General features: G+C 39.0%; 3 protein-coding genes across 6 annotated transcripts in view; all 3 read right to left on the bottom strand.

Annotated features, from left to right (window-relative positions):
* Positions 1 to 4,883: 4,883 nt before the first annotated feature.
* On the bottom strand, positions 4,884 to 10,510 carry zmat1 (zinc finger matrin-type 1). 3 transcript variants are annotated; one of them, XM_008409508.2, is made up of 7 exons: positions 10,424 to 10,510; positions 7,769 to 7,875; positions 7,601 to 7,672; positions 7,311 to 7,440; positions 6,861 to 7,157; positions 6,451 to 6,541; positions 4,884 to 5,790 (listed from the first exon to the last, which is right to left on the bottom strand). In XM_008409508.2, exons 2-7 carry the CDS (start codon positions 7,799 to 7,801, stop codon positions 4,908 to 4,910), a joined length of 1,506 nt encoding a protein of 501 aa, XP_008407730.1. In that variant the 5' UTR covers positions 7,802 to 7,875; positions 10,424 to 10,510; the 3' UTR covers positions 4,884 to 4,907. The 3 variants fall into 3 exon arrangements, with proteins under 3 accessions (XP_008407730.1, XP_008407728.1, XP_008407729.1); XM_008409506.1 differs by lacking the exon at positions 10,424 to 10,510 and adding an exon at positions 9,937 to 10,097; XM_008409507.2 differs by lacking the exon at positions 10,424 to 10,510 and adding an exon at positions 9,321 to 9,438.
* Positions 10,511 to 11,135: 625 nt separating this feature from the next.
* Positions 11,136 to 12,315, bottom strand: gnrh2 (gonadotropin-releasing hormone 2). 2 transcript variants are annotated; one of them, XM_008409509.2, is made up of 4 exons: positions 12,189 to 12,315; positions 11,691 to 11,830; positions 11,487 to 11,570; positions 11,136 to 11,336 (listed from the first exon to the last, which is right to left on the bottom strand). In XM_008409509.2, the coding sequence occupies exons 2-4, from the start codon at positions 11,817 to 11,819 to the stop codon at positions 11,298 to 11,300; spliced, it is 252 nt and encodes an 83-aa protein (XP_008407731.1). In that variant the 5' UTR covers positions 11,820 to 11,830; positions 12,189 to 12,315; the 3' UTR covers positions 11,136 to 11,297. The 2 variants fall into 2 exon arrangements, with proteins under 2 accessions (XP_008407731.1, XP_017160170.1); XM_017304681.1 differs by having other exon boundaries at positions 11,691 to 11,823.
* Positions 12,316 to 18,803: 6,488 nt separating this feature from the next.
* The window catches only part of ptpra (protein tyrosine phosphatase receptor type A), a 31,757-nt gene continuing 29,872 nt past the window's right edge, over positions 18,804 to 20,688 (bottom strand). The window contains exons 20-22 of the mRNA XM_008409510.2: positions 20,529 to 20,680; positions 20,167 to 20,302; positions 18,804 to 19,655 (exon numbers count right to left, since the gene is read on the bottom strand). Coding sequence (XP_008407732.1) covers positions 19,581 to 19,655; positions 20,167 to 20,302; positions 20,529 to 20,680 — 363 coding nt within the window. The 3' untranslated portion in view covers positions 18,804 to 19,580. The remainder of the gene's footprint in view (positions 19,656 to 20,166; positions 20,303 to 20,528; positions 20,681 to 20,688) is intronic.

Here is a 20,688-nt window from a genome sequence, read left to right as displayed (position 1 = left end):
TCAGAGAAGATGGGAGGAACTGTGCTGACGGGCCAGTCTGTCTTCAAAGTCACCACCCTGGTGTGACACACACACACACACAGGGCCTATCAGGGGGGCCCAAACACACACTGGGAGGATTGGCCCAACACAACACTGTCAGTGTAAACTCATTTTACACCTGTGTAAATTGTATTCACTAAACATGTGTTTACTTTTTGATGCTTCAGCGTTTAACTTGGCGCAGTTTCACAATAACTTTAAGACTTAACATGCCAACGTTTTGCTGACACATAAAACGACTTCAATCTGCGATAAAACCTGATGCTCGTTATTTTTATTGAGTTAAATTTTGTTGTAGTCTCTCACTTGGAGCAGTGAGTGTCTCGTCGCCACGATCATTCCAAGCAGATGAAAACAAGTGGTAACGATAAGAAGCAGGCATGATACTGCATATCAAACAATAAAAAAAAAAATAAAAAAAACATGTAAATTGAGAGAGCAGCAGCTTGCAGCGCTGTGGTCTGGACCCAGGTGTGTGACCTAGAGTCTAGCAGAGCCCTGTGTGCAGCTTCAGGAGCTCAGTGCACCAAATGGAGAGGGAACAGCGACTTACGGAACTGGGATATCAATCTATTAGTGATCAGGATAAAATCATAATATAAAGCAGTTTTTAATCGTTGTGTGCATTTATTTGTTATACTTCTTCGCTTAATGCCATGTGAAACAAGCATAAAGCCCAAAGGGGCGGGATTAAGACGAAAAACTGCACGCTTTTAGAGAAAACTGATATGATTTAGTGAAAAGATTATTCTAATTTTTTGGCAAATAAAGATTATTAACATCTGAGACAAAGTGAAAGTGTTTTTATATTATGTAGAGACTCTTTAAATCTGGTTTAAAGAAACTATTTTAAACTGCGTACATGCTCATCTTTTTTTTTTTTGTCTGTAACAGAGAGCAGCTGCAAAAACCAAACTGATTTCAAATAATCCTTCATTTCAGCATTAAAATCCAGAATTCGACTGGTAAACAGACCATCAGAGCTGCCTCTGCCTGGTAATTCTACTGCCGTCTCGTAACACAACCACATTTTAGGTTTTTAGACCTTTAACTGAACAAAACATTTTAGTACAGTTGAATTCCCTATAACAAGATAATGAAGGTGAAAAAACAGCAACGCAGAGGAATTTACTGGGGTGATCCTGCAATAGAGGTTAACTAATAACAGCCTGTGTGGTTTTATTACTGATCATCTTTATATAGCTCAGTACTAAAAGCAGGATGTCGCTGCATCATTTGTGTCCAAATATGAAACCCTAAGGTATTTCTCTGCACAGCACTGACTACATTTCTTTGTGATCTATATGAATAATATCTACATGAGACGCATTATTCATCCTTTTCACCAAAGTAAAGCAGCCTCCTCATGTCTTGCTGAAATGTCTCAGTTTTTACTCAGACGTCGTTACAGTGCAGCATGTCCTCGTATTTAAAGGGGTGTAGTGGGACACTTTCGATGGCTCACATGGTTCATTTTAGCCCAAACCATCAATATTTAGAATTTATTTGGGGAAATTACAATCAGAAGAAGCTCAAAGGCTAAAACTAATCAGTTATGAGCGGCAGAAAGAAAACACCCTTAACTTCTTCTTAACTTTTCCAACTTAACAGGCCTGGAGTTTGATACAGGTGAGTTACACACCTACATTTTGCAGATTTTGTTGGGGGGAGTGTGTGTGGTCAGGTGGGATGACGGAGGGCAGGATGAGAGGCCCATCAGCGCACCGTTTCCATGGGAACCACCACAGCCTCTGACAAATATCAGATTTACCAGATATTGGGATTTACCAGCAGTCTATTCTTCAGTGACTAAAAATTAGCCTATCGTTCAAAGGTGCTTCTGGGGTTCAGTCTGAACCAGCAACATTTCAGCTTGTGATTATTGCACACTCAACACATACAAACCTGGTATTTCAATTCCCAAAGGGGGGCTGAAATGTTTTCCAATTTCTTTGTCAGGTTTAGTGAGGAAAACAAACAAACAGGATGCTTGGGGTTCCCATTTCAGGTTAGGATCTGACAAGACTGGAAGTTCAATCAACACAATTTACTGCAGACATTTTGGAAAGAACTGAATCTGGACAATTAATTAATTTATATTGCTGAGGGGAAATCCATTTGAGACAAATAATCTGTCATTCTGTTTGGTTGTGATCACTTCCTGGCGGGGAGCACCGGCTGAGACAATGCTGCAACACGACGCTCTCACAGATCTATTGTCTTTTTTAACATAGAAAGTAACTCCTGCACTCTGTATCTTTTTTGTGTGTCTGCTCTGTAATTTGGAAAATGAAATGAACTTAAAGCATTGTTTAATGACCAGCATCAGTTGATGTGAGATTGAGCTGAATTTTTATTTTTGTTTTTGTAAAGTTCCTCAAGACGACAAGTCGTGAATTGGCAATATAGAAATAAACCGAATTGAATCGAATTGCTGGACTTTAGTGCCATTTAGCCTTTTAATGGTTTTTTTCCAACATTAATAGCAACAATTCAAGAACAAATGCCAGACTATTCACAGAACATCACGTTCTGCCAATAAACCGTCTGATCCCTCAAGCTAAGCAGTGCCTGTGCTGTTGGGGCGGCCTGGCGGGGGTCTTAAACTGAGAGGATGTGGGCAGCTTACAGTTCTACGGGGGTCGAAGTTCAGAGCGAGACAGGGAACGAGACCACAGGATTCTTTGAAAACAGGAGATCTCAGGGGGCTTCAGAGGTGCGCTCAACGCGCCGTGGAGCTCTGAAGCCTTTGTTGGTCTCCATCGCTACGCTTTGAGCAGAAGACGGCAGAGCTGAACCTCTACGTTCACTTTTCTACTCCATGCAGCAGTCGAGTTTTACACAATTTCTGTGTCTGCAAAAATATCCAAGTCGCTTTATTCACACTTTTTTAGTGTGAATAAAGTCAGCAGTAGCTTTAAGCGGTACTCATTCACAATAGAGAACATTCATTCGAAGTTTGGATTTGAAGGAGTTTCACTTAAAAAGCACTTTTATAGTTCATCTTAAGCAGAGTTTATCTTATCTTTTTAATAACAAGTAAAAGCACAAGGAAGCTGAGTCGTGTGAATTCCTATTTTAAATTGATCTCTTGACAACAGCTCACCCAGATGCAATAAACACGATAGTATATATAGTATACATATCTTTACTGCGTAATCAGCATTAAATCAGTAACATCTTTAGTTTCCATCAGCTGTAAGCAGTAATTATTAAAATTAACATACCTAAATTGAAATGCATCACTCTGTGAGCAACGAGTCGACACAAGATACAAATTCCAGCTTGTGAATCACAGAAATAAGAACATTTTCAGTGACATTCAGAATCTAACAGTGAAACCTATATAATGGAGAGATTCATTACACACAGGCCTATTTCTTGTAAACTCAAGGCCTGGGGGCCAAATCCGGCCATCGAAAGCTTTTCATGTGGCCCTCTAGACTGCAGAGAGACGTGTAAAAACTACCTTCAAAAACAAGTTGTGGTAAAAATATATCAGTCAAATCAAAGTATTTTTTATCTTTACACTGCCAAATCACATCAATTTGAAAAAAAAAGTTCAATATTTTAAGAATTTACTGACCTGCAGAGACAGCCATTTGTTAATATTTTAAGTTTTTATCAATAAAAAAATTGGCATAACGTCCTTCATGACATACATGACCTTTATATGGCTCAAAATAAAGATGAGTTCGACCGTCCTGCTCTACAATAGGAATAAGTTAGGTCACAAAAGTTCACTGATAAAGAGGCTTGTTGTTCAGAATGCTGTTTAAAATATGGATGAAAAGTTGACTGGAAGGAAAAGCTGTAGTAGGAGAAGACGAAGAGACAACATGGAAACGGCAGCGTACTGAGTTATTGAAATAAACGGTTGAGTTGGATCTGTGTAATATATCCTGAAAACCCATTTTTCAGGAATTATGTTAAACCAGTGGATTACAGTTGGATTGAAACACTACTCTGAACACCTAATTTATCTTTGTGTTAAAAAAATGAGCAAATATTTTCTACTGCAACAAGAAATTACACAATCCTCTTCTAGCCTTGCGCAGTGTGAGCTGCCTCATTTGACCTCGTCACATGCCGTTTTGAACACATCACTGAGGTTTGCCAAGAGTTGTTCTCATTTGAACCCTCGCACCTGTACGACCCCAAACGTGTGTGCAAATCCATCCATGCTGATGCATGCGGTGCACTGCGCAGTCAAAACTGCCTCAGCATCCAGTTTCTTCCTCTTCTTTCGCACGCTTTATGCGGCGCCACAGGTCAGGACTGCCTTGAAAATATTCATTGGTACACGTTCCAAACACACGGCGAACGTCGTTCCTTCTGTCTGTGCACCTTTGAGCGAAAACTCAAGAGAAGCTTGAAAGGAAAGAAATGACTAAGCTTTCGGCATCCATGAGCTTGTATTTCCTCCACTGAGGCTCTGACTGCAGCTCAATATCGCCAACCAGAGGACACCGAAGGCACTGCAGTCAGTTCTAGATTAGAGGGGGGGGGGGATCACAATCAAAGCAATTTGTTTCAAGGTTACTATGGCATGGTTAGCAAAACATAATAGAAATATAAACTTTTCAGCTATATTCAGTAACTGTCAGGGATTGTGAGTGATTATTAACACTCTAGACACTCATTTCCTTAAAACCCCAGACTTAAGGCTAGCCGGCTAGCTTGATACACCATCACATCAGACCTTCAGAAGTGATCTTATTTTTTCCTTTGTAAAAATGCTGCCAATAACAATACATACATAGTTATACTGCTCTGTTTGATTTTATTAATTTAGGTGTTATAAAGTGACATTTTAGGTAAACATAATCGGAGAAAAGTAATAGTGTTAGTGTGATTTATTAGTTTCAACAACCCAGAATCGAGTCGTCCCACAGCTTCTCCTCCTCTGTCCTTGTGTCAACCACTTCCTTAGCTTTCTTCTTCTCTTTTCTGGGCTTGGCTGACTTACTGTGTCCACTCTCGCTGGGTTCAGCACTGGTTTTAGTCTGCGAATGTGATCCGTCACTCATGCTTCTTTCCTGGTCCGCCTCAAAGTCCTCCTGCTGACACGCTTTCTGTTTCCGTGTCCGCCTGCGGTGAGCTTTAAGCTTCTTCCCGCTCCTCTCCTCCCCCAAGTCCCCAAACTGCTCCTGCCTCCTGTCCTCGGAGTCATAACTCCTCTCCATCCTCTGCCTCTTCGTCCTGCTCTCCGCTGCGCCACACTCCTCGTCTTCCCTGTGTCTTTTTGTTCTCTTTTCTGCATTCCTGTTTTCACATTCATCGCTTTTGCTTCCGTCAGAGCTGCGAGAAGAGGAGGAGGACGATGTGGTACACGTGGAGGAGGTAGAGAGTCTTCTTTGCCGTCCAGTGTCTGTGGGCCAGCCGGTAAACTGTGTGGAACTTTGATGAGGAGGAGGAAAGCTGTAGGGCCAGCCAATGGGAGGCCAGGATGGAGCTGGAGTGAAAGCAAACCGCGGCCCAGGATTAGGCTGAGGAGGAAGGTGGGAAATTTGAGGGAAGTTAGGCAGAAAAACAGGCGCTGCGGTCAAATCGCACTGATCTTTGTGCTGCACTTCCTCTTCTTCTTCATAATCGTCGTCGTTCTGTGTGTTTTCTTCAGGGAGAACCTCGCTGGTCTTGGGGGTAATTCCTCTGACCTTTTGCACTTGGATGTAGTCGGCCAGTTCGTCGGCGAACGTGCTGTAGACCTTTGGCTGGGATTTAAAAAGGATCCTCAACTTCTTCTCCCTGACCCAACAACAGACAAACAAAAGTTGGGCTTATTTCCTTTCACGTGGATATAAATTAAACGTATCATGTTCATTTGATTCAGTTTATCAAAGCACCCAACATTAAGCAGACAAAAAGGAGTAGTTTCTGATTATACGTCGTTTGAAAATTCAAACATACTACTTGAGAGGGTAGAGGGGCGTATAGATCGGGTCAGGTCGAGCCAACGATATTCAAAACTGGTGCGCAAAAATCTGCAGCTCCTGGTTGGATTTTACTTTCCACACAGTTTTTTTGCAGAGTTGTGGGTACCTCTTGGCTTCATTCACAAATTCTAACGTACTTTTCCAGATGTAATGTGAAAGACCAGTATTTGACCGTCATTTCTCAAATGGAATTTCAGCAAAGTTAACCAACGCAATAAACTTTCGCTACGTCTTCGTCTGTCATTAGCGAATGCCGCAAGTCAGCGATTCGGTGCAACCTGATGATTTTTCTAAGATGGAAAACTTTCTTTTTTTTTATTTTACCAATTTGAGTAATAAACTAAACTTGGCTGAATTATTTAATAACTAGTTGACTTTGAGTCTGACTCAGGCAATATTTGTTGTGAATTTATGCTATGTAGACAAACTGAATTGAGCTGAATGGGGGGCAGGGGGGGAGTCTTGCTCTCACTTGATCTGGTGTTTGTTTCCCTGCATGTGAGCCTGGTACATCTTTAGGGAGTTGGTTGGCACGCCACACATCTGGCACATAAAAGAGCTGCCTGGAGACAAAACAAATGGCATACATCACAAGAATATCACAAATTTAAGACAAGACAGAAGACGGTTCACTTCAACCTGCTACCTCAAACAGGAAAAATCTAATTGAGTAAATAAGAATCTTGTTTTTGAGGCTCATCTCATTTCTTCCATCTTAATGTAGTTTTTTTTCTACCACTTTACAATAAATAAAGAGTGATCTGTAGATACACAAGTATCTCTGCAGTTTAAGAAAACAAGGCCAAGAAGAAGCTAAAATGAATTTATTTAAAGTTGGGTAGATTTTATGTATAGTGACCTAAACCCGTTGTCTTGCAGTACCTTGCTGCGCATCGTTTCCGTGTGCTTTGAGCAGCTCCTCTCTGGCCATTTTTTTCTGGTGTTTGCGTCCGTTGTAGTGCTGCAAGGCCATCTGAGGGTTGTTAAAGGAGGCGACACATAGGGCGCAGTACTTGTTGGGATCTTTGAGATCAACCCCTGTGTTCGAGAGAGCTGGGTTGTTTGAGGTCGGGGTTGGATCGGGGCGACACTCCGGGTCGTCCACCTGGGACGAGTTCTGGTCGAAGCCAGTGGGATCCTGAGTGACGGCTGGCGAGTTATGCACTGCGGTGTCCTTGACTGCGAGTTCAGTGGGAAACAAAGTTCAGGTTAATTTGTGGCTGAACTTCAACATTTCTGAGAACGCAAAGAGTATGAACAATATTCGTTGGCAATACATATGGGTAAAAACCCCTCAACAGACTCCTTTTCAATCAATCAAAAAGTACTTGCCTGGCATAAGACTTCGCTTACGCAGATTTTTTGCATGGATTTTGCCTTCATAGTGCGACTTTGCGACCACGTGCGAGCTGAACACCACGTAGCACAGCTCACAGAAACGGTTTTTATCACGGAACGTGTTCTGTTGTAAAAAGCCAACAGTCGTGAGGCAGAACAATGTTCTTTGACAGAAAAAACTTCAAGGAGTATCAGCACTTTTGCATGCAACTGTTTCATGCAAATCCTCCTTACTTTTATCCAGACCCCAGAGGACAATTTTAAAAAACGGAATAGGTACCAACCTGGCAACCTCTGCCCAGATCCGCTCTCATAGCATTCAGATAAGTTTTGACTTTCTGAGAGTGTTGTTTTCCCTGTAGTTGGAGACATTACCAAACACAGTCATATGACCGGTGAGAACAGCATTCAGGCCAGAAATCCACAACTACGACTTGGGCGTCGCTGCTCACCTCATAATGGGCCACCCGATTGGATTCAAACATCAGGTTAGAAGAGCAAATGTGGCAATAATAGTCAGTGAGGAGACCCTCTAGCAGCTCTTTGTCACTCTTTTGTTCTACATGACAAAAACGAATTAAACACAATTAATCATGATGACAAATAACTCGAGCAATGCCTTATGAAACGTTTTTTTTTCCGAAGGTATGCCACCACTCCCCTCAGATGTTTCATAGAAAATAAATTTTGTAGACGAATTAAATTAACTGTGTCAGAATCCACCTGTTTCTTTGGCTTCTGGTCAATTTTATCTCACCATAAATATCACATAAAATTCTGTAAAATATTTTCTACTTTTGATAATTTTTTTGTAGATGAGGTGAACATTTTAAATAATGTTTCTACAGTTAAAAAGTATTCAGAGAGCGAATCAGTATGAACAACCTGAAATAACACTTTGTCTAAAATACTAGCAAAATATAGTTTATTTATATTAGTAACTACTTTGTGTGATTTGTTATAGAAATCCATAAATCTGGACTGCAAATGTATCCCTATATACAAATACTGCTTTAAAATCAAAACTTACCTATTAAGATTACTTACAGTAAATCGTGTGACTGTATCATCACAGGATATATGAATTTCTATAACTTGTTCCCACTCAGTATTAAATGCAATATTTATCAGTTCATTAAGATCACTAAAACATTTGATTTAAAACGCATGAAATTAATTTTCACTCAATTTTCTCATATTTTATGTTAATTTGTTGCCGTTACTGTAATAGCATTTCTTTACAACTCCAATTATTAATGAGCATAGTCAAAATAATTTTTTTTGTCTTATTTCAAAAATAAATGGCTTTTGTTGCATAAAACATGGTGTCACTATTATTGTCTAACGAATTTGCATCGATTCCTTGATGACACAAATCCATGATTTTTTTCCCCTAGTCTTCCTGTGATTATGCAACAGCTCTTCATAAAGGGCTATTTCAAAACAAACGTCCAAAAATATTGAAAATACCTTAAATTTGATAGACTAAATGATATGGTGTACGTCCTATAGAACATGACGAATACATACTGTGGCCAAGGTGACCACTGTGTCACTGAAGCTGTAATGGTGAACTTTTCAGGTAAATGTTCAAAACTAAAACCGCTCAAAATGTCAGTAGTAATCAAGTAGGTATTGGCTGGTGTTGAGGTTCAACAAGGCTGAAAACAAATAGATCAAACCCACAAAGACTTTCTGCCATGTTGTTTCTACAACACAGCAAGTTTTCTAAAAAAAAGTGCCAGAGAGCGAGCCAGCTCTACAGAGCAGAGTAATGCCATTCCCCCTCCCCCATCTGTTGCTGCAGATCACCAGTCATCCAGATGTGTGCACTTCCTACATTTTTGCTTTTTGGACAGAGGTGGCTTTTTGGATTATTTTCTACTAATAGACATAATCAGAGTATAACTGATGTCTCTTAAAAAGATAAAACAACAAAGCGTTTGTGAGCAGATAGCCTGTTTAACATGCCAATTTTGGCAACTCCCATTGAAATATACTGACCTTAGAACAACAGCATACTGAACTGTGGTAGAAATCTGCTTTGTTATTGCTGGAGGAGAGGCACAAGTGTTGTTGAACTTAAAAATAAAAATGACTGTTCCTGCACTGTGTAGAGCGTTTGAATATAAACACTTTAAAATAAGAACCTGATTAGAATTAGTTTTGCTCCTGTTGTCATACCCACAGCAACTTTCTGGCCTCCACAGAGAATTCGCAGAAAACCAGCTGATGTACTCTTATCTCTTATCCATATCATTTAGTCTATCAAATTTAAGTTATTTTCAAGATAATAGAGTTTACCTCGTCACTGCAAAAACATTGGCTTATTAAGTTAACTTTAGAGAATCAAAACAAGATATTAGCCACTTTTAATATCCGTCCGTAAAATAAAAATAATAATTCTGAATAAATTAAGTAATTTAATTGGGAAACACCTTAAACACCCTTAAAACAGGCCTCATTTAAACACTGAATCTTCCCTGCAGCGGACGTTAGCCTCTTTAGCAAAAAGGAGCTAACTAGCTCGAATGCTAGCCAGCTCGCCGAGGAAGCTAACGTTGGCTAGGAAAGTAAAGGCATAAGCCGGCTGAATGTTTACATTCCAGACACAACTCACCTTTAACCATGGTACTATCAGTTTTACTGTTTATTACTGTTTCAGAATCTGTGACAAAAGCCACACTAAGGGAACCAGAAGCGTTATTTTTAGCGTCTGTCTCCGCAGACTGCAGAGCACAGACAGCTGAGGCCTCCATCTTTGTCCCCTGTTGCTTTGAACATGCGCAGTTGAAATAACCCAGAGTCACAACAGGCAGAAAACTCAGCGCTCATTGTGTTTTTGTCAGGTATTTTATCTTAAGCATCATTCCATCATCAGATTATTGAAATGCAAACAACATAAATTAACATACCACAGACCACAGAAAGCACACACAAAAAGAAAGAAAGAAAGAAAGACAGAAAGAAAGAAAGACAGAAAGAAAGAAAGAAAGAAAGAAAGAAAGAAAGAAAGAAAGAAAGAAAGAAAGAAAGAAAGAAAAAAAGAAAGAAAGAAGGAAAAACTGGGTTGTCTAACTGCTGAAAACTGCTGGACAATATCCTACCTTGGAAAACACACCTCCTTCATCAAGTCCCACTGCTGGAGAGATTTATATAAAAAAAACAAAAAACATATTTACTAAGCAACCCTTAACCTGGCGAGTAGCTAACTGGATGCATATTTAAATTTTGGCCAGGATTTTGAACCTATGCTCACATTATTACCCTTTTGGAAGGATGTAGTTGTAATAATTGTAATAATTTTTTTTTAAAACCGTTTTCAAATTGAGTCATATCCAGTCAAAAAAACGTCAACGTTTTTGGTTTCAGTACAGTGCATTTTTCAAAGTGTTTTTAAAATAACAATCTGAAAACTATCAAACATTTGTATTCCTGCTTTAGTTAATTAACCATAAATCCTGTGGCTGCATTTTCAGCAGCGAGAAGGGTTTGAGTTAGTGGGAAGATGGATGGAGCTAAAGCAATCCTGGAGAAAGCTCTAGGCTGCCGACTGATGACTTCAGACCAGCCAGTGTTTAAAAAATTACATTAAAGCAAACCCATTTGTTAGAAAGATCCAATCTAACTCCAGTTAATCTGTGCTAATGTTTGGAAAAAAATATCTTCACAAAAAAAAAAAGTAATTTTGTCTAAAATGACTCATGCGTGTGTCATTTATTTCATTTTTATTTACTAGCTTGCAAAACTCTACCTTTTGCACTCACATTTAAACATTTTCAGAGTTCGGAGTACTTTAAAAATAAGCACACAAAGAGGTTAGTATCAAAATAGACACTTTATTTTGGGCTAGTACACCTTTCACGTTGATTTGCCACTGAGAAAAACCACTTCAGACAAAACCACACAGAATTGGTCCAAGATGAAGACACAGGAGAACATGGTCACCAGGTAGAAAAGCGTAGTGGAGACAGGAAGCGGTTACTTTCTCTTCTGGAGCTCTCTGGCCAGCGCATCTAACTGTGAAGAGAGCAAATTAACAAGACGTTACTGACGTTACTCGTCTTTTTACTGACAAAACAACTAATTACATTTTATAAAATCAAATACATTGTTGTTAACATTTAAATGAAATCACTAATAATCTGGTCTCTCTATGTGTTTACTTACAACAATGTTTCTCAGGGTATTCCTCCTCTGGGGTCTCAGATAACTGCATTCCCCTGCCTCACACAACTTAATTTCCTCCGACATCTGCAGAAGAAAAACAAAACAAAAATAATAATAAAAAAAACAGATGGTATAATTACGAGTTAAATAGTCTCAATGAATGACTACATTATCAAATTTGTTAGATATATAAATATCTATAACCTCTGATGCTCCGAATGAGTCCAGCTCCCTTTTTCCTCCAGGATACCAGCCGTGGGACCAGTGCTGAGCGTCTGAGAGCTGAGCGCTAACACACATCAGAAGCACCAGCAGCAAAACGAGTCGAGACATGACACTGACGCCAAAAAGAAAATGAATCATTAAATTAGAAATGAATTATTAACACTAAAAATGTTTTATCTAAAAGCTATATGTTCAAGTGATTTTCGTTTTTCCACATACAAACTCAAGATTGTCAGAAAGTAATCCCAAAATATGATATAATAATACTGCCATTTGTAATATTTGGACCAACGAGTATTTGCTGCAAACTTGCTAAACAATTTTCCTGATTTTATCTTTTTTTTTTTTTTGCACACCAACAGAGTTCTCAAGCTCTCAAGTTTACTTTAGGAATTAACATTTGAGTTAAAGGGTAAAATCAGATAAGCTTGACCAAAAGATTTCAGTCACAATAAACCAAAATGAAAATATCCTTACCTGTATCTCTCACGACTAGATCTGTAGATGTTCTCTAACGATGTTTCTACAGTTGCTTGGAGGATCCGACCTCGTTCTGGAGCTAAAACGGTGCCTTAATTCTCAATATCCTACAACTTTCACAGATACTTTTATGTTTCTCTCCAGCTTCTTCCTCCTCTTTAGTATTTATACCCCATTTCCAAAACCCTGGCCAGCTCCATTACTGACCCCTTTGGCTTGCTATGCCCCTACAATTAAAATGAAGGGTCCTTGACGACAGTAGGTCCACAAGATCCGACCAAATCCAATTATCCCCTGCAAACAGTCCTGAACATCCTGAGGTGCTCATCCAGGGATGTGACTCACACAAACTTTGCCCATACAATGTTTTATTTTCATTCAATATTGGGTCAGTGATTCTTGAGAATAAGGACAAAACAGATTATATGGATAAAGCACAAAATTTTAATAAAATATACACAAAATATAATTTTTTCAAATATCTGACTAAACTGACCTGGGTCATGTGAGAATACAATGTATATTTTCCTGGTGTTTGCTGAATATTTTTTATTTTAAACATTATAGTAGGTGGCTGGTGTCTTTAAAATCCCTTGTCCAGGAGCAGAGCTAAATACATTATAATAGTTTAAAACAATTTAAAAAATAGTAAAGAAATAGTAAATTTATATATTATGACAAATAAGTATAAGTAGTCAGATAAATAATTATAAAAGTATTAATAAATTGAATTAAAAATCATTGTTATATATTTGCCAACTCCATTGAAATGTATCTCTAGTTTTTGTCAACACTGTCAGACATAAAAAGAATGTAAAAAAACCCAAAAAAAACAGGCATTATTGGGGGGCACCAGAACTTCTGAGGACCCCATGATCTCTTCCTTTCTCTTCTTTTGTTGAGAGGGCAAGTTAGGTCTGGTTAGCTTATGTTATTCTTTAGTTTTTTTCTTCTGTTTTATTAAGAAGTTGCACGTCACAACCATGATGTGTCAACACTATAACTTGACAATTTACAAAACTTTGATGAAATATTGTGAAATAAAAGCTTAATTTTGGTATATTGTAAAGATTTCATGGACCTTGTGAGCTACAATATGGCCTCCTTCAGAATAGAAGTTTGGTATTTTGTCAACTCCGTCAGATGTCAACTCCATCAGTTTTTGTGACTCTTTCAGTGAAATTGCTGTCAAATCTCACTTAAATGTGCAATTAATTCATTTTAATGTATTTTACATAAATTGCATTACTTCACACGTATCAAGTTTTTCTTTTTACTCACTAGTTTGTCACCACCTTCAGTTCTGGTCAACTCCGTCAGATGGACTTTTTGTTGTTTTTTTGTTTTAAATAATTTTTGTTGTTGTTTCTTGAGAAGCATTTGTCCATAAAACTGAGTAAAACTATCACTAGTAGGGTATTTTAAAAAATAATTTTATATTTATTTTTGTCAGATGGTGATGACAAAGTTCTGGGTCGTCATGGTTGTTGCTTTTCTTCTCGCTCGCGCGTATCAGGATGCAGAATAGTGAGCTTTGTTGAGAATCAGTGACGTTCAGTTCTGATGAATGCGACCTGGACGTTGGGTCGCATTTGAATTGGATATGGGTCACATTCTAAAAAGAATCCGACCTGTGCTGTTCACACTGCCATAAAAATATCAGATACAGGTTGCATTACGTCAAAAAAATTTTGAATTGTCTTGTCCTATTTCATACTTTAAAAACTAAGAGAATTCTCGAATGTCTGAAGCAGTTGTTTTAGAAAAAAAGTTAAATAAATTTTTCATTGGATTGCTAATCTACCACAGCTTTAACCCTTGCCGGTGTCTGATTGGCTGAGCAATCCCGTGTGACGGCTCCTTCCTGGAAACATGTATTTGAGAAGGGGCTCACTTCATAATTTTCCTTAAGCGCTTTTCTCTTCAAATCCAACTTATTTCCATAAGCAGTCCACAGTTGGTAACCTTCGGACATCATGGTCACAGATAGAAAGTATTACAACTTAAAAGCACACAATAAAGAGACATGCTTGAGAAACTGAGTCATTTTTGGCTAAATTCAGGTTTTAATCAGTTTAGATAATAATTTGAACTTTCAGATCAACATCATACATTTTCCTTCGCATTCAGAGACAGATTATAATTTGTGTTCATTTTTACATAGTGCTCACCTTTGTTAATTTCTGTTCACTTTGTTGCCTTCACTTAGTCATTACATTAGGGGAATTCATAACACATTTCATTCTCGATTTTACTGATCACTTGCTCTCGTAGATTTTTCTTATATATTTGCTCCATGGAACATTAGGATTAATCCGTTGACGGATTGGTTCATGAACACTGATGTAATTGAACATGGCTTACTATTTCCACAAGAGGACATAAAGCCAGGAAGCAACCAATTTCAAGTGTTTACTTTTTTTTTTTTTCTCCCACAAAGTCTTGTCACACGTGCTCTGTCTGACCCTACTGACCTCTCAGTGATGGAAAAAGTCAGGGCTGTGTGATAACAAGGGGAACAAACAAGATGGATTCCTGCTCAGGGTTATATTTACTTTTTCAGCAGAATCACTTCAGGCTCTTGATGTAAAGTGATTCTGGTTAGCCTGGTAAGGAAATGATTAAGCGCAATCCCTGGCCTTGTAAAAAAACAACAATAAAACACAAATATGGGCAAAGCTTGATTATACTTGGTGGCCTTTTTCTAAAATATTAGAATTAGCTCAAACCCTCTGCCTCATTTTTCCTCCAAAGGATAATTAGATAAACAGTTAAAAAATTTTTATCTATCATGTTATGTAGATGTCGTCAACTCGGTAAGTGCTGCTGGCTATCTGCTACATGGCCACTATTCACTTTGTGGTGTGGTTCATTCATAAAATAAGACAGGTTCGCAAAGCGGAACCAAACTCGGTGTGCACAAACGTAATGAATAAAGCTGGTTCTGATTTTCATGTGCTGCGCAGTAATAAACCTGATCATTTGAAACTTATGCAACGCTGACCTCTAGTGGCCAAAACTTGTATTACTGAAGATCCACCTTCTCGTCATGGGGTTCAGAGCTGAAATTATACTAGCTTACCCTGAAGTTGGCACATACTTTTCTCTTTTCTTTTTAAACCAAGAACCAAAAAAGCAACTTTAATTCAAAAATCCTAATTAGGAATAAAACACCAATTGTTCTACACAAAAGCATCTAATCATATTTACAACAAACAAAAGAATGGTAGCGTAAAATAGGATTATAAACTTTTTTTTAAAACCGTCCTCCTTTTGATGCATCATAGCAAATATAATTCAGCTGAACAAAAAATAATCACCTGCTTCCATACATTTGTAGTCTGGATAAATCAAGTCTCATTACAAAAACTAATGTCTAATTCATCAAGTAAATTTGCCAAGCTAAAAGCAATTTGTCAACACATTCATTTAAAGAGGCGTGCATATATTTTGGGCAATAAACTCAGAACAAATGTTAAAATTTCAAGCACTTTATTAGGTTTGAACAGTATCTTGTTTATAAAGGCCATTTGGCATTATATAATTATATATAATTTTATCATATATATAATTATATATATATACATATATGAATAACAAAAACACTAGAAACAAACTTGAGGAAAAAAAATGATTTGCTTAAGACATTTATACCAAATTAAAAATGGCCAAAAACAACTAACATTTCAAAATGGTCCCGATACAGTTCAGTTAACACCTAAAAAAAAAAAAAAAAAAAAAAGGGTTGTGGGAACAAACAAGCGAGGCAGCAGACAACAATGACATATAAATAACCTTACATTATGTACAAAAGAAGGGTGAAGGCGGACCATTTAAACTGTCCCAAAGACAAAGTTGGAGGAATAAGTGGATCAGAGAGGAATAGCTAGATAACAGACACACGAGGGGGACGAGAAGGTGGATTATACGCTCTCGGCGGCTTCTCTTTGATTCCGTCGAGGCGCCCAAAATGCCCACGTCGGACATTGTGATAAAAGCAACTATATTTCTTACACGGGGGAAAAAAAACTATACATATTTACTCACAGAAACCCACAACTGATTAGCTGTCATGGACCCATATTCAATAGATATGGAAAATAGCCAGAACAATTCAAATTAAATCAACCACGAAAGCATCTAGGTGTTAGTCTCGTCTACTCATACAAAGGGAAGCAACTGAAGGGAATGTGAAGAAAAGAGTGATGGACACAGTCTTGGATTGTGGCTCCCTGTCGATATGCGTCACAAAGGATTCCCCATCGGCTGGACAGGCCATGGCTCGGGAGGTGCATGTAGAGAAGAGGGGGGAATAAAAATCACTGCTTCCACTTGTGAGGGTAAAGCCTGGAGATTCAACTACCTTCTTTATAAACCTACCATGGAGGCACTTTTTAATTCGGTTTTAACGTGCGATCATATGTGGGTTGGCACAGTGTCACGATTGGCTTCCAAACGATGCGACAAACCCGTGTAACTTAATCACAGATACAAGAAAAAAACAAAAAAAAAAAAACATCCACTTTTCTATCAAATAACAGCCCCAGTAAACGGCAGCACAAACGAAGGAGGAGCACGGCACTTAAGAGACGAGTGCGGGCACTTTTTACACCTTTAACACAACGAACGTACAAAGGACGCACAGTTTCAGTGAACGGTCAAACTATCTGCTACTTTTGGATCCACATATGGCTCTTAAGAAGGGAGCTCTTAGACCTGAAGGAGCTTCGGAAAAATTTCAAGACGGCCTCCGTCTTCGAATGGCGAGACCACATTTTCTCCCTCTCTCTCTCTGTCTCTCTCTCTCGTTTGATTCGTCGATTTAATAAGGGCTTTTACATTTTAGTGCAAATATTGCGGGAGCGCTCAAGCAATCAACATGACGCATTCACCCGTTCTCAGAATTAGGCGGGCACTTTCCAATCGCAGGAAGTTAATATGATTGTGCTAATTCCTTTCACAAAGGTCAAAGAACATCAGAGGAGTTCACGTTATGTAGATTGTGGACAAAGATGGCTGTTTGGTGTGAAACAGATCTAAAATTAAAAATAAAAAATAAAAAAAAGACTACCATTGAGGAATATCAAAGTACCTCCAGTTCAGTCAGAGAGGGAGAAAAACTCTGATTTGTACAGCCAGTTAATTCAAACAATGCTCATGTCGGCCATTTCCAAAGCGAACTCTAGTGAAATTAGGAACATCCTCACGGTTGGATTGACATCATTTGTCTTGCAATACAATCGCAAAGGGAAGAGCCTTAACAACTCGGTTGTAAAGTCACTGCAGCTCAGGTGAAATAATATTTAAAAACAAGCAAAAAAGGGAATCTTAAAATCTGAGCAGACGTGGAAGGTTACGCCTCTTCTTGTAAGAAATAAATGGGAATTATCCACCAAAGAAGTGATAAGAGTATAATGAATGTTTCTGAAGATAAAAGGAAAAAAAAGAACGAAGCTGAATGTGTAAAACTTACTGAGTCCAATAACACGATAAAGTTGTGGTTGCGTTTGTGGCTTGGCTCATTCACAAACAAGGTGCTGATGCTAAACGCATTTTAGACCATAGATCATATCACTTGTTCAACTTATTAATTAAGAGAACCTGGTGAGCAGGCGGTGGGGAACTCAAAACTCTGACCTTTCTTGATTGGTAAGCGCGTCACACCTAATTTGTAACAACACCACTCTTCGGTGTAGACACAGCAAGTGAAGGAAGGAGAACTAAACTTTGCTATGTTTAGCTCCAGTGAAGTCAGAAGACACACAAAAGTAGGAGACTGTACTTCCTGTGAAGTTTTCAGAAAATGTCTGCGGCTCATTCAGGCTACGAGAGAGTGAGAAAAACGTAAAGAGAAAACAAAAAAAATCTGTTTTAGTCTTCTGAGCTTTCAAATCTTAGACTGAAGGTATGGCGTCTACATTATAAGCAACACTCGTGTAGAGCGCTGTTTTAGTAACAAAATCCTTATCGCCAACACAAGATGCTAAACTCTGCTAACTCTGTAATCATTTTGCTTTAGTTTTGAAATAGTAAAACCCTGTTTTACAGTAACTGCTCTCCCGTGAGTGTGACTTTGCCTCTTCTAATTATTGACTTGCTCACTGCAGGAAGGCTAGAAAAATGTCTTCAACGATGTTCTTCTGTCACAGTTCTTACAGGAACTTGGCTAGAATCGGTATCAGCAGGTCAAAGCTTTACAATAACAGACTAGATTCCGGATGGATGCATCTCCGCCGCTGGATAGTTTGTTCTGAAAGTCAACCGGAGGTCGGTTAAGTTTCTCAGACTTCAGAGCTACATGAGTGAGTGAAGGACTTTGGCACAAAGCAGACAGTAACGGGAAAACACAGTGGGTCTGTTCTGCCAGCTTATACTTCAGCGTAAAACACACAAACACACGCAAATTCTCCCGATAGTCGATGGGTGCGTTTGTGTGTGTGAAAAACCTGAGATTGTGAGCTACATCAAGGAAACTCAGATCTGCAATAGTAAATCAGCTTCACACCCCTGAAAAGAAAAAAAAAGAAAAAAAAGTCGTGGAGGTCTTAATTTGCCAAATTAGATGGTGCAGGCAGGTGCAGAGAAATGGCTTTTACCCTGTGTGTGTGTGTGTGTGTGTGTGTGTGTGTGTGTGTGTGTGTGTGTGTGTGTGTGTGTAGCAACATGTGGGAGTGGAAAACAAGTCAGGGTTTTACTGGGAGATGTTGAAACTTCTGCTACCTGTCGCTACAGTGAGGCTCAGGCGAAGTCAAAAATATTCTTAAGTCTTTGTCCCTAAAAAATAATAATAATAAAAAAAAAAAAATTAAAATAAATCCAAGCATCATTATCTTGACGCTTGATGTTGCACATTAGCCACCAAAAACATTTGGTTTGTATTCATATATATTTATATTTTTATATATCTGTATATACCAATAAAATACATTACAGGTGCCACTTGAAAAATGTAGCCAAACTCAAAACTGTGTCTGAAAACAAAGTGATAAAATGCAACACAGTAAGTATATATACATGTTTGTTGGTTGGGGGGGGGTGGGGTGACAATGTAAAGCAAGAAAAGGGTGACGGTTTGTTATTAACATCCTTACAAAAGATTCAAGAAGGCATCTCAGTAATTTTGTGTCCATCTGCGCTGCCCTGTCCTCCGGGCGTAGACGTCGGTTCCCTTTTCTGGCGGGTGGTAACTCCGATCTGCTGATTGCGCAATCAGTCCATCTTCATCATCCACGAGATTGGGGAAAATGCAGTTGCTGCAAGATATTTTGTGTGTGTGTGTGTGGGTGTGTGTGTGTGTGTGTGTGTGTGTGTGTGTGTGTTCTGGTACACGCTTATACTTGTAATAGGTGTATGTGGATATCCATCCATTAATCCGTCCATGGCAAGGCCCTACTTGAAGTTGGCGTAGTCAGAAAAAGCGTCGATGTATTCCTGGACCACTTTGTAGCAGAACTCGTACTGCTCCTGAGGAGACGGTGGGAGAGGAAACGTCAGCTGCAAGCACCGACACAGATTGCATTTAAAAAGGTTTATGATACATAATGTGATGTTCCTGAGCTTGTTTGTGCACAAAAACAGTAGTGCATGCAAATATATGTATGCAATATGTAAAAACCGTCTTGAATGGAAATAATTTGAGTAATTTGATTAAAACGTGACCCTTGGTTTAGTAAAGGTGTAACTCGCACATTACAGAGGGATAGATTTCAAGTTTATTTCTCTTAATTTTGATGGTTATGACTTGCAGGTAAAACACTGATATAAGTGGGTAAAGGCAGCAGATGAACTGAACTGAATATTAAAATGATTATAAATACAGAAATTGGCCTCTCCAGAAGTAATCCCATGTACTTTACTTTAACAGCAGCATTTATCTCATCTTCATCGTCAGTCTGGTGTCTCTCATCTTCCTCCTGACAGTCCTCCATAGGCTCTCTGTGGGGTTGAGGTATATGAATGATTGACAGGCTCCTACCAGTGTCTGCACCATGTGCGGTCTCTGCAGTCTGAGGCTCTTCACGGTCTGGAAGACATCCAGGATACCCTCTGCTTTCACCCTCTCCAGAACCGTACTGAGAGCACAGAAAGTCCCTGTCCGGCCCGCACCGGCGCTGCAAACAAACATCACGGGTCAAAGATAGCAGCTTGACTAGCCTCTCTGTAATAAGTAATAAAAAATGACCTCTAAGACCATAGGCTGTATCGTGGCACACAGAATCATTGCTGCTAGCGGTTGAAACATCTGGAAAATTGGCCTTTGCATTTCAGAACCATTTCTCCAAAGTTCCTAAAAAAATGAGAATAAAATACACGCGCCTGTGTGTTTTATCTTCATACCTGCAGTGCACAGTGATGGGATGGTTGCCAGACTGCTGCTGCTGTTTCTGCACCGCAGCAATTATGTTGATCATGCCTTTACCGTCCGCAGGGATGCCCACCTCTGGCCAGCCGTGGAAATGAAACTGGCGCACAAGTCGAGCCTTGTTCTCCTGGATAT

This window comes from Poecilia reticulata, linkage group LG5 (genome assembly GCF_000633615.1).
Source record: "Poecilia reticulata strain Guanapo linkage group LG5, Guppy_female_1.0+MT, whole genome shotgun sequence".
In the NCBI taxonomy this organism is placed as follows: Eukaryota; Metazoa; Chordata; class Actinopteri; order Cyprinodontiformes; family Poeciliidae; genus Poecilia; species Poecilia reticulata.
Note: the sequence above shows the minus strand (reverse complement) of the source record. Positions and strands in the feature narration are given on the sequence as shown.

Bases quoted from the DNA above. Each gene is read 5' to 3' on its own strand.
- zmat1 (XM_008409506.1), bottom strand. From the start codon at position 10,075: ATGGAGGCCTCAGCTGTCTGTGCTCTGCAGTCTGCGGAGACAGACGCT. The intron at 7,876-9,936 runs GTGAGTTGTGTC...TTTGTCATGTAG, and splicing joins TGATAGTACCATGGTTAAAG to AACAAAAGAGTGACAAAGAG. The intron at 7,673-7,768 runs GTGAGCAGCGAC...CTCCAACTACAG, and splicing joins ATCGGGTGGCCCATTATGAG to GGAAAACAACACTCTCAGAA.
- gnrh2 (XM_008409509.2), bottom strand. From the start codon at position 11,819: ATGTCTCGACTCGTTTTGCTGCTGGTGCTTCTGATGTGTGTTAGCGCT. The intron at 11,571-11,690 runs GTTATAGATATT...TTTCTTCTGCAG, and splicing joins ACTCATTCGGAGCATCAGAG to ATGTCGGAGGAAATTAAGTT. The intron at 11,337-11,486 runs GTAAGTAAACAC...CTCTCTTCACAG, and splicing joins ATACCCTGAGAAACATTGTT to TTAGATGCGCTGGCCAGAGA.